Raw genomic sequence first — 13,792 nt, 5'->3', positions numbered from 1 at the left:
CTGGGCTTCTCCAGATAGCCATGACCTCTTCCTCCTGATGCCATTTATTGATGGTTTCCCAGCTGAAATGTCTCTCCTAAGGTTTATTTACTGTAGTAAGAGTTTTAAGCTAAGAATTGCTCCAACTCTGTTGGTCCCACCCACCACTGACTTATAGACCATAAGAGCTTCTGTGAAATTTAATTTCACAGAAAAAATAAATCCATCTTTCCTCTTGAGTCACCAAATGGACTGCTTAACTGTAGAACTCTAGAATTCTTAAGTGTTCTATCATCTTAAGGCAACCCCATGAATTGTCTAGGCTTTGCTTAGGCAAAAAATATTCAGAAGTGGTTTTGCTAGGTCCTCTAAAATATAGCCTATAGTATCTGGTACTTTTAGTGATCTCCTTTCCAAGTGCGAGCCCATCCTGAACCAGCTTATGACAAGATCAGATGGGATCTGGTGCCTTTTGGGGTGGATGTTTTTATAGAGTCATCATAGAGTCCAGTCAGCAGCAGCCATTAAGAGCCATACGCCTCTCAGTCTCTTGAAGGCACCTGGGCAGTACCCTTAGCAACAGTGTTCAATGACAGAATATACTATGTAGTGCTAGACTGTGCATGCGATGCCAATAGTAATTGGAAGCCCATACATCTGTCCTGCTGTCCACACTACCTCCTAGCAATTTAATGTCTGGCTTTGAATCATTCTGTTCTAGAACACAACCAGAAAATAACATTTTCAACAGTCCTGTAGACTTTTGACACCAATGTTTCTGTACTTTTAGACTGTATTTCTGTACTTGATATGCTTCTGTGATTTTGGGCTATTCCGCTAATATCTGGATTGATTATAACTTTTTAAAGATATCGTGTTCCCTTTAACTTGAGTAAGAATAGGTCTCAGCTTTGCAAGATTCTCTTCAGTCCAGTTGTTCTAAATAAGTACACATAGTGTTGCTACCTAAACATGTTTATAATAATGGTAAATGCAATATTGTTGTGGTTTTTAAAGCCCTTTTCATTGTTTAACATACGATCTGGCCTTTTGTATTACTTGATCAATTTTTTGACAGTGCAGGAGTGGACAAGAACAGCTAATGGAATAATAGCCTGCAGGGCTTAGCTAAGTGATATACAAATATAATCAACCTTTGTGATGACTATTCAAAAGTAATCCCTTTAGCTTTCAAGTACAACATATATTTCAGCACAGCAATGCTATGTGGGGGGAAAATTCTGCAGACTCCACTGATACAGTATGGCCTTCATATCTCCACGGCGGATTTACTGTTCATTCTGAAGTTTAAGATAATGGCTTCTGTATGTTCATGTAAGCCTGGAACAATACCTTTGATTTGTAGAGGAAATGTTATTCAAGCTACCAAGGGTCCTATTTTGTAAACTTTGACACAGCCCTTATATGAGGTTTACTATATAGTTTTTAAAAATAGAATTCACAGGATACAAATGGTTTGCGTAGTCAAATGTTACAAATTTATTCATCTTTATATTCATAAAACTACTATAGAACATGTTCATATAACTGTATTTGTTACTCTAGATAATAGTTAAAATCAGCAACAGTAAAGTTTTAAAACATTTTGTTAGTATTGGTTAGTAGATATATACAAATTATATTGAGCAATATCTTGAGATATTCTCTTTCTCATATCCTATTTCTATTTCTGTTATTGTACTTTATTATGGTGAGCTATTTAGTTAAGAATACTTAACTAAAAAACCTCTACAATCCCAACCTGATAGAAGCATTATTCACTGACAAAATAGACATCCTTCTCTCCATGCAGTTGATGCCCAATAAAGTAAAGTGGGAGGGAGTTGCAATCATCACAATGATATCACAATTATGCCTGAGTATGGTTTGTGAATGTAGAACAGATATAGATTTAGGGATTCATTATCACTACTTAGTTACAATTGTCCAGTAATATGGTAATCAATTCATGTTTATGGAAATGAAGCAATTGGTTCAAGTATGCATTAGCCCTACTTAGCAGCAACAAAAAGGATAAGGGGTTCTCCACAAGAAAGGCACAACCAAACAGTTTTGCCCATTTGCCAGGCAGTGGAATGAATGACTAAAAATAAAGCTGAGCCCTATAATTCAAGATCCAGGTTCTTGTATTCTTTTTATTTCACGATGGTTTCACCAGCAACAGTACTTTTTGAGAGAAAGGATGTAAGATTGATAAGGCTACCTCAGCAAATTCTGTTCAAGGTCAGATTACTTATCATTCTTTTGTTAATTCCACATTGGTATGATTCTAATGTGCATGTGATGTTACAGTTACGTAGAACACCTTACATCTTTTCAAATGTGCTGCTAGATTTAACTTCAAAACCTATATATTCATGGGAAAATGTGTATGTTGTTAGCTATCTACTTAAATTAATTAATTTGGAAAGCAACACTTTAAAACAAAGATTTAATGGCACAACATATTGTCAGAATTTTTAGTATGAGTCCAATACCAATCACATTGCAAAAAAAAACCTATGTTAAATTGGTTGATCTACTCAAATTCCATACATTATGCAGTAAGGCAGTCAGTTTTCTGAGAATATGAATCAACTTCTGGATGGTGTTATATGTCTTTCTAACAGAAATACGAATTGGGGTCCTAAGAAAGAGCGAATTCTAGGGTGCATCAGCATCCCATTCCAAAATGACCTGCTTTTAAGTGGATATTGTGGTTCTAATGTGGCACATGCAAAATAATTATGGTTTCAAACTGTGGGGAAAGCTATGGTAGCTTTTAGCAAGTTCACTCAGATATCTGTGTACAGGGGAAGCAGACTTGTGGCCCATAATCTATGTAGCAAGTGAATCATCTCAAAGATTTTGTGTTTATTTTCCCAGATGCCAAATATGGTGAAAGCATTGAATATGTATCAACTCCTGTTCCTAAGGACACTACCTGGTACATAATTTTACATTTTAAGCTATATGTTGGACATACTTGCTCCAGTTCAAAGTATTGATAATGAAAATAATTTAACCTTCAGGTCAACTCAGCATGTTTTAATGTACATTTCTGCTTTATTCACTTCTCACAGATTTTATTTGAGATGAAACTTCTGAATATATGCTGGCATTAGCATTTAAAATTCAACGGATTTCCGCAGTTAACCAGTTCACTTTGCTTCATTTCCCATTCTAAGAGCTATTGGAGGCCTTCTGCAGCTGATAAACGACTGAGAAGATGCTTGTTAGAATGAGCCTTGGACTGAAAACCTTGGAATATGAATAGTGGAGTACAATAAACATATCAGAGATTGTTAAATATGTCTTTAGCGTGTGGTATTTTTCATAACCCATATTACCAACCAGGGTCCAGGCAAACCCACTCCCTACATCAGATTCCCTACACACAATACAAATAAAATGCTGCCGCACCTTTCCACTAAAATCTCCCTGCCAGAGTGCTTGGAAGTCATGATTTAATTGCAATGAATTAAATTTCAAACAACTGGTATGGGTGAAATGGGAAGAATTTTTCTTTGCCAAACTGCCTAGAGTTCCCAAATGGCAAGAGATTGCATATTAGGCTTATAAACTGCATTCTGTGCATCCCATTGTTTTTGTTGGGCTTACTCCTGGGCAAGTACAGAGTAGCAGTAGAACAAAATGTATATCATTACAGCACAAATATCTATGTGGATTTATTTTATTTTATTTTATTTGTGAATGGAAAAAGAGAAAGGTCTCTCCAGTCAACCATTTCATCAAATCATCTCTTCACCATCAGCAAGGAAGTTGCACTTTGTAATGAAGTTTTACTCTTGAGGGTTGTACACTTGGAACAAATTAATAGCTACATTGTTTTCATCATCTGGTGCTTGGACTAACCACACAACTCATAGTATACAAAAAGCAACGAAAGCTGCAGGTTCCGTTTATAAGCTGTACCGTCATAGATACCCAGGCACAATTAGACCCACCCTGGAAGTCTTTAAGACAAAAATAATTCCAACACTTATATTTGGGGCTGAAATTTGGGGATACAGCAATTTGGCCAAGATTGAAGCTTTCCAAGTTAAGCAGCCTCACATTCTCCTGGGCCTTTCCAGAACAACTCTGATGACTGCAATAAGGGCGGAGCTAGGAATGCTCCCAATAAAAGCTCAAATTTTAATGAGACAATTCAATTACTGGTCAAAAATAAATCAGATGAATTCCAGTAGACTTCCTTGTCTAGGTCTAGAGGATCAAGTCCAGCATGTCCACAAGTTATCATGGGTAGTGGCTCTAAACAATGGGATAACTAAAATTGACTTGACTTTACAATTTCTGAATGATCCAGGACCTAGGGCAAAATAAGTGCTCATGCAACACACTCATAATATCTATGCTCGACTGGACTTAGCAAGTATAGGTACACAAAATTTTTAGCTTCTCACAAAATGAATATTAATTTAGAACATTATCTGACTATTCCAGTTCCGTTATCCTTAAGAAGAATATACTAGGGCTAGGTTTGAACAACTCAATACTATGATGCAAACTGGTTGCTACTGTAACATCCCAAGAAGTGAGAGATTCTGTGTTTGGGGAGAACAAATTGTGGAAGATATAGAAAAAAATTTTGATTGACTGTCCAGCATATACTGAACTTTGATACAGATATTTACATCCATTACTATCTAATTTTAGTTCTCCCAACATAAATGATCTGACATTCCTCTAGTAAGAGCAAGAAAGATCCACCAATCGGAGTAAACCTTTTTATTCTGAAAGCTACCAAGAAAAGCACACATTTTCTGAAAGAAGAATTAGGAAAATAAGATTTTGACTGTAAATAGAAGGTCCTCTCTTCCTTTTTGCCTTGTTTTTACTAGTGTTGTATTTTGAAATGGTTATATGACTGGTCAAATAAATAAAATTATTATTATTACTCTTGAGAGTCAAGTCTAAAATATATCTTAATTAGGATCAGCTCTTTGTACATTCTCTGGACACTGTGCTGCTCTTTCAATCAGTGAAAGCCTTCCCTCCCTTTGCCCCAATGATGACTGCATTTTAAATCATTTCCCCCTTGGATGCTGAAAGTAGATGGATTTTGAATTTTCTCCTGTCTGTCTGCCATTCTTGCTCAATAATGATCCAGTTCTTATTTGTGATCAGATCTATACAGGTGCATTTTGTACAGTGCTGTTTCTCAGTTTTGCTTCTGAGTAATCAATGAGAGAAGCTGGTTCTTTTAAGAGGTGTTTGAGAGATGCTGTCAAATGATTTATGTGTTTGCAAGCCTATTTAACTGAAAGCATTTGGTTTATTTCCGTGTTTAAAAATGAATTTCCATTAATTGCTACAATGTGTACTTGTTTTCAATGTTCTATCTGTTGAAGTTGCCCTTTTTTAGGTTCAGGAGCCCCTTCTCACTGGCCTCAGGTCGTGTGGTGTAGTGATTTGAGCACTGGACTGCAGCTGGAAACCAAGGTACGAATTCCCACTCAGCAATGAAAACCCATTAAGTGACCTTAGGTAAGTCACATCCTCGTAGTTACAGAGGAAAGAAAAGGTAAATCCTCTCTGAAGAAATTTTGCCAAGAAAATGCCATAATAGGATCACTCTAGGTTTGCCATAGGTCTGAAATGACTTGAAGACACACAAAAATCTTTTCCTGCCTTCCAACCTCAACCCAAGCTTTCTATCCCAAGCTTATGGAGCCAGAAACAACAGTGCCCTGTTTTTTGACAATTAGAAATCAGTCATCAGTCATATCACATTTCATATTTTGCATTTATTTATTTATACAGACTTTGCAAATGTACACAGTTCTGCTCCATCCTGTAGTTTAAGGATCCGTCTTTGTTTTTGCCTAGACTTTGATAAGAATGGTGTAATTGCTGCTTTACCTGGAATGCTTGCATAAAAAGTATAGACATACCTCAGTTTAAAAAGTCACTTATAGTGAAGCTTCTTTTTATGAAGTCTTTGCCCACCCAGCCTCTCTTTTCATATTCATTCTCTGTCTTTTTGCAGTATTAGCATTAGAAAGGTGGTGAGGGAGGTCTGGAGAAATGAAGGCCAAGACCCTGGATCAGAGGCTACGATGTATAATTTTACAATGAAACAACACACAAACATGCTATTGATGTGTAGCAATGGGCACCTCTCAAGATGTCAGTTGTACAAGGGCTCCCATTCTGCAACAGCACATCTTGCACACCAGGACACTTTGGGTGTCAGGACCATTGTGCAATAACTTTGCAACTGGCTTTGTTTACACAATTGTTCCAATGATGTAGCTACATTTGTGTTCCCCTCCTAATAATATGAATTTTGTGCAACAGCTCAATTAAACTGTATGTCCCTTCCCAATAGGGTACCGGCCATAGACTTGTGGTTTTCTGCAGCATGGCTGCAGTAACAATACAATAAAACTTGAACTGGGAAAATGGTTTTAATCTAGCTGAAACTATTGGAGCTGGCAAGCCTAACTACAGCTGGCAAGAATACAGTCACTGTCTCTAAAATCCTTCAATGAGCATGCATGATCAACAAAAGAGAAGAGCAGATAAAATCACCAGCATGGTAAAATTAAACATAGATCTGTATGTTTGGCTGTAAAAAGGGAAATAAGAACAGTGGAAGTTGGTGAAATGAAATGTCTTTGTGGCTGCATTTTAGAAGAAAACAAGTTGTCTCTAGAAGGTTCAGCATCCTTTTGTTTACTTATGCAGGTCTTATCTGAGTTTGCTGTTTCATTTCATGTATGAATATTGTCAATTTTGAATAGAAAGTGTGCTGATGTGGTGTAGGAACCAATTACTATTTCCCTGTTATATCTGCCTCTTGCTCTGATTTTCTGTTAAAGAAACAATGCCCAGGAACACATCTATTTCATTAGCTGAGTTATGCCTGTAATCACATTATTGGTGTTCTTCCACTCCAAATAATCCAAATGGTTTAAAATCACTCATGAGGCATTATTGAACTACTGGGGAGTAACAAATGCATAGCATAAAGAATTGTATGTTCTTTCAAAGATTTTGTGAAATTTGCAAATTCTGATGGAATTTTTTTTTACCTTCTCCCGGGATCCTTTGTAAGAAAGAGGTACTGCCAAGATATTTAAAATCTTATAATACATTTGGCAGTGATGGCTAAAGAAACACACGAGGTGGTAACATCTAAGCACAATATGGCCAAGATTTACGGCTTCGAATACACCTTGTGGCAGGTTGCAGTTCTTGGGGAACTCTAAGCCAACACACGCTAAATGCTCTGAGTAGGATGTAAATATTAAGCACACTTGCTCTTGCATATTTTTTAGTAATATTAATATAAAGCACACACAGAAACAAAATAAGCACCTTTCTGATTCCATTTAAAAGTTAAGCTTTTATACATGAACTGCACAGATCTCCATAATAACAGTAAATTGGACTCTAACCAAGACAGATGCTTTCCAGAAATTATGGTGACCCACTTTGTTGGAAAACGTGCTGGGACAGCTCGAGGAGTTAGAAACAAACAAATCTCTTATACTTATGTATCTATCAGCAAACATTTATGCTTGTTCACAACTACTCCCTAGAGCAGTGGTTCCCAACCTTGTTTTTGACCAGGGACCACTTGGACCAGGGATCATTCTCCAGCATTAGTGCCAAATAGGTTACAAATGAGTTTTTGGTCAACTTTAGATTTTGTTTGGTTGTTTGGGGTGCTGATTCAAAAATTTGCATTGGATACAATAGATAGACCACATTAGCTCTAGTTTCTGATACAGAACATATGCCATTCAGTAGTCGCCATATGCTCGCCCACAGAAAACCATATTTAATAATCTAGAGCTGTTGTGGTCCATCCAATGCAATTTTCTGAAACAGCACCACACCCCCAAGAATGGGCCTAAAAACAAAAACACCAAGGCGTCCCCGCTTCCAGGCGCCATATGGAATGGCTCTGCTCAAGGGGAGGGAGGAGGAGGAGAAGCAGCAGTCAGGAAGCTTGTTGTTGCGCCTTTTGCGGGTAGTCAGCCTCTTCCCTCCCAGCATCCCAGTTGCCTCGGCACTATAAGAGGGTTTCACAAGATCAGTCGCTCTTGTTGCAGCGGTGTAGTAATGGTGAGGCTGCGGACCATATTTTAGTTCTTGGGGACCACTGGTTGGGAACCACTCCCCTAGAGACACATTCTGCATCCAAAGACACTTGCAGTCTTCATCTCTCTGCCCATCTCTGTGTCCATCTTTAATTGTGTGTCCTACAACTGTTTCCTGTGTTATTTACTCCCCATGTACTTCACACAAGACTCTTACATTTATTCAAAATGGTTGTGTCATCTCCAAGGCTCCAATAGTTCTCCTGTACCAGATAGTCCAAAAACAGGTCCAAATATATTCAAACTCTCTCTGCCTATTTCACTTGAATATTGTGGGTCATCAGTACTCCTCCGCCAACATCTCAAGCTTTGGCAAGAGTTTTTAAAAACATCATCATGTAACTAATGAAGCTGATACAGTGTTCCAAAGCTATCAGAGAGGCCAAAAGGGGGGAAAAATCAGGTTTGCTTTTTAAAGAAAACCCCAGAAGTGATTATTTGGAGAGGACTTCTTCAAATAAATCTCCAACAATGCAGTTTTCAGTACTGTTCAATTTAGCTCTCTTTAGAATGCCCTTTAGAATGGCCATCTTTACACTTTAATTACTATTCAAGTTATCCCAACCAATATATGCTGGATGTGGACAAAGCACCAAAACTATACAGACAATATTATTTTGGATGTTTGTTGAAAGTCCATGGAGCCCAGTTAGAGTGGGATTGCTCAAGAACAATCTCACTTGATCAGGAATAAATTTATTACCAGAAATATCAACATAGAGAGAAACATCACTAGACCTAGCCTTGGGATACTATGATGAAGGGCAGAATAGATGTATTTTAATAAATAAACATATATTGTAATAAATAAACATTTCATACAACTACATGGCTGGAATCTTGTTAGGAATGTACAACATTATAAACTAATTTATGTTTGTATCTTACAATTGCAGTTTTATGCAACAATATTCCCAGAAGATGAGCATTTTCGTAACTGAAGGCCCTGCTGCTTAATGCCAGATCTGTCAATGGCAAATCATCCATCATCCATGATTTGATCGTGGATGAGGGGGCGGATGTAGCCTGCATCACCGAGACCTGGCTGGACAAGCTGGGGGAGGAGGGTAAACCTCTCCCAGCTGTGTCCTTTGGGTTTCAGGGTGCACCAGCAGGCCAGGCCAGGGGGGTGGGAAGGAAGGGTCACGGTAGTCTTTCGGCAGTCCATCTCCCTGGTCAGATGCGCTGTTTCTCAATCTCCTGGATTTGAGTGTCTCCACTTGAAATTGGGTACCCGGGACAGCTTGGGGATTCTGCTGGTGTACTGCTCACCCTGTGACACATCAGTCTCCCTGCCAGAGCTAGCAGACGTGGTCTCGAGCATGGTGCTGGCCTTCCAGCGCTTGATAGTGCTGGGAGATTTCAACATCCACGTGGAGGCCACCCAAATAGGTGTAGCTCAAGATTTCATGGTTGCCATGATGACCATGGAGCTGTCCCAAATAGTATCGGGGCCCACTCATCAGGTGGGGCATACACTCGATCTAGTCTTTGTGATGGACGGTGGATTGGTTGGAGTGGAAGTCCAAAAGTGACTTCCAACCTTCGCAGGGGTGGTGGACCGATTAAGATGGTCCGCCCCAGGACACTGATGGATCCGGATGGTTTCCTGAGGTCTCTTGGGGATCTTTCTGTCATGGAGGCTGACGTTCCTGTCAATGCCCTGGTGGATTGCTATAATAGCAAAATGCTCAGGGCATTAGACACGATCACCCCCGAGCGTCCTCTCTTGTCACATAGAGTTACTTCAACTCCTTGGTTCTCCGAGGAGCTGGCTGTGATAAAACGCAAGAGAAGAGGACTAGAGTGCCGCTGGAGGACAACTCGCAGCATCTCCAACCGAAGACGGGCTAGAGCCGCTATTAAGGCCTACTCCGCGGCTTTGTGGGCAGCCAGGAAGACCTTCACAACTGCCCGCATAGTGTCTGCAACTAACAGATCATCAGAGTTGTTCCAGGTTGTCAGGGAGCTCCTTCACCCACCTGTAGTGGGGGAGCTCTCAGAGAACTCGGCAACTCGGTGCAGCAAGTTCATGCACCATTTTGCAAACAAAGTCGCTCGGATACGTTCTGACTTGGATTCCAGTTTAAATGCAATGCCAGGGGAGGTATCCAAGGTGCCTGTTGGTCGGATTTTGTGGGATTCGTTCCAGCTTGTTCACCCTGAAGACGTGGAAGGGATCCTTGGGGCTGTTAGGGCAACTACTTTTGCTCTTGACCCTTGCCCTTCCTGGTTCGTTAAACTGGCTGGTGGCGGGTTGGTTGATTGGTTTGTGGCTATCATAAACACCTCACTGGTCCAAGGGATATTCCCAATAAGCCTTAAGCAGACTATAGTAAGATGGATACTGAAAAAGACCTCCCTTGACTCTTCAGTTTTGGGTAATTACAGACCAATTTCTAACCTCCCGTTTTTGGGCAAGGTGCTAAAGCGGGTGGTCGCCTCCCAGCTCCAGAGATTCCTAGAATACACCAACTTCCTTGACCAGTCACAGTCTGGCTTCAGGCCTGGGCACAGTACCGAGATGGCTTTGGTCACCTTGGTGGATGACCTCTGCAGGGAACTGGATGGGGAGTGTGACCCTGCTGGTTCTCTTGGACATCTCAGCAACTTTCGATACCATCAACCATGGTATCCTTCTGGGACGGCTCTCTGGGATGGGCCTTGGGGATACTGCTTTGCAGTGGCTCCAGTCCTTCCTGGAGGGCTGCTCCCTGATGGTGAAGCTGGGGGACACCTGCTCGGACCCCTGGCCATTGTCCTGTGGGGTCCCACAAGGTTCTGTTCTGTCCCCCATGCTCTTTAATATCTACATGAAACTGCTGGGTTAGGTCATCCGGAGTTTTGGAGTTTGGTGCCATCTCTACGCAGATGACACTCAACTCTACTACTCTTTTCCACCGAAATCCAAGGAAGCCCCTCATTCTGGACCAGTGCCTGGCCGCTGTGCTGGATGAGGACAAACAAGCTGAAGCTTAATCCTGACAAGACAGAGGTCCTCCAGGTCAGTCGCTCGCCCAATCGGGGCATAGGGTGGCAACCTGTGCTTGACGGGGTCACACTCCCCCTGAAGGCACAGGTCCGCAGCTTGGGGGTCCTCCTGGACTCATCGCTGATGCTTGATGCGCAGGTGTTGGAGGTGACCGGGAGGGCCTTTGCACAATTAAAACTTGTGCACCAGCTGCGACTGTACCTCATGAAGTCTGTCTTGGCCATGGTGCTCCATGCCTTAGTTACCTCCAGGATGGACAATTGCAATGCACTCTACATGAGGCTGCCCTTGAAGAAGGCCCGGAAACTACAACTAGTCCAACGATCGGCAGCCAGATTGCTAACTGGAGCAACTTACAGGGAGCGGTCAACCCCCCTGCTTAAGGAGATCCATTGGCTGCTGTTCACTTTCCGGTCCCAATTCAAGGTGCAGGTACTTACCGACAAAGCCCTGAACGGCTTGGGACTCGTCTACCTTTGCGACCGCCTTTCCCCCTATGAGCCTGCATGATCTCTTCGATCATCAGGGGAGGCCCTCCTCTCGTTCCCTCCACTATTGCAGGCTCGGCTTGCTGGAACGAGGGAGAGGGCCTTCTCTGTGGTGGCCCCCTGGCTTTGGAATTCCCTCCCTAGGGAGATTAGATTGGCCACAACCCTTTATTAAACAGCTGAAGACATGGCTATTTCAGTGTGCGTTTGAATAATTCACCAACATAATAGACCCTTTTACCGAGACATTACTTCTTAGCACTTTGTTCCTTCCTACCCTACCTTATCCCATTTTATCCCAGTTGACTCTCTGACACTTGTTTATGCACTTTATTAAAAGCTTTTGATATTGTGTTTTTATATGCCCGACCCCTTTTATCTCTAGTGGTTGATGTTGTATTATTACTAGTTTGTTCTGATTTTATGTGTTTTACTGTATTTTTTAAAATGTTTAAATTGTTTATTTAATTTGATTGATGTTATTATTGTTTTTGTTTTGATATTCATTGTAATTGTTTTACTCTGTTTTGTTTTGGGCATTGCCCCATGTTAGCCACCCCGAGTCCCTTCGGGGAGATGGTGGCAGGATAGAAAAATAAATTATTATTGTTATTATTATTATTATTATTATTATTATTATTATTATTATTATTACTGTGCTGTCATTACTATTGCACAAGTGGAAGAAGCAGCATGGCGGTTGTGCCACAATTATTATGTCCAACAGTGTAGCAGAGGCTGCCCCAGTATAACAGCAGTATCAGAGAGATTCAATTGACTACAGCAAAGTCAGGGAGCACTATTAATACTAGGTGGAAAACCATAAAGAGTCATAGTTGTTCTGTGCCTGGCTGAAAAAATGCCTCTGCCTTTCATGGTGCAGTATTGTTGTGCAGTGGGACATCTTGTATGGTTCTCCATTGTACAGTGCGAGTATTGCTCAAAAGGACAAATTTCATAATGTCCCATTGGAAATCATTGCAATTGTCTAACATGGTTATGTATTGTGTCAGCAGCCCAGGATGCAGAATATTGGCCATGTTGCCCATCACTGATTTAATGTTCCAGACCATGTGTAAGGTTTTGATTCTATTTGTGCAAGGTGTTTTATAATATAGTATACATAAATTAAGTCCATATTATTGAGCACTAAAACATATTTTGAGCAAGGGTTGCATTTTGAATAACTTGTTTCCAATCGCTACAGTGACATATGCCTAATATTTATGCTTGATATTTCATTTTTTCTAATGAGAACTGGTGATAGCTTCATTATCTCATTCACCTTCCCTTTGTATTCATTGTAAATCATTCCCATACCAATAAATTACAGCCTCCTTTGGATAAGCAGGATCTAATTAAACTTTTATGGATAAGCTAAGTTCCTGAAAGTAATATTATGCCCTCTGGATCTTTAGGGGAAAAATGTCAGAGGCAACTTTATGCCATGAGGACAGCTACAAGTTCTGCAAAGGTCTCCTTTGCAAAATACAAAGGGGAGCATGAGTTGAAGATCTAGCCAAGGGCTTTACTGGTCTTCAGATGAGTGTTTTAAATAAAATATGTAAGAGAATAGATCCATAGCACCATGAAATTTGCAATGGGTCCACTTATGTAGGTCCTTCATGCCCACAAATGGGTAGGATGGGTAGGATTCTATATCAGCTTGAAGTGCCAGCTTATTTAGTTGTGTCAGAAGTGACTTGAGAAAATACTGCAGGTTGCTTTTGGTGTTAGAGAACCTTCCAACCTTCAGGTCAGCAGTCCAGTTTGCACAAGGGTTTAACCCATTGCTCCACCACGGCTCTGGAGTGCCAGTTAACAACTGGTAGGAAGGTCTTGGTATGGAAAATCATTCTGGCACATTATTCACTACTCTTCTAAAAGGTGGTTTACTAAGAGACTTATCTCTCCTCTAAAAATGAAATATATCATGTTATCACACAATCTTCTACTTCTAAAGTTAAGTGCCATGGTTTCCTTTTAACCCCTGTGGTAACCGACCATCATGGTGTAAAATGATGTTTAAATAACTGCTACAGAAATGGCATATCATCACAACTGCTTTGCTTTAAGATACGTCTGACATGTGAAAAGCAAGCCTGTTTCAAGCATATATTAGCTTTTTTCTTGTTGAGCATATAATGTGACTAACTTTTTACTGATGTGAACTCTATTGACATTGTGATGCAAATGAA

At 40.5% G+C, this 13,792-nt stretch overlaps 1 protein-coding gene across 4 annotated transcripts in view; it reads left to right on the top strand.

Moving 5' to 3' along the window:
* ttc29 (tetratricopeptide repeat domain 29) overlaps positions 1-3,291 on the top strand; it is a 107,077-nt gene extending 103,786 nt beyond the window's left edge. For all 4 annotated transcript variants that reach the window (XM_008112015.3, XM_003221690.4, XM_008112014.3 and 1 more), the window contains 2 exons: positions 2,866-2,926; positions 3,063-3,291. In XM_008112015.3, the coding sequence (XP_008110222.1) occupies positions 2,866-2,926; position 3,063 (62 nt within the window). In that variant the 3' untranslated portion in view covers positions 3,064-3,291. The remainder of the gene's footprint in view (positions 1-2,865; positions 2,927-3,062) is intronic.
* Positions 3,292-13,792: the final 10,501 nt, after the last annotated feature.

This window comes from Anolis carolinensis, chromosome 5 (assembly GCF_035594765.1).
Source record: "Anolis carolinensis isolate JA03-04 chromosome 5, rAnoCar3.1.pri, whole genome shotgun sequence".
NCBI lineage: Eukaryota > Metazoa > Chordata > Lepidosauria > Squamata > Dactyloidae > Anolis > Anolis carolinensis.
The sequence above is the reverse complement of the archived record's forward strand: the minus strand, read 5'-3'. Positions and strand labels throughout refer to the sequence as shown.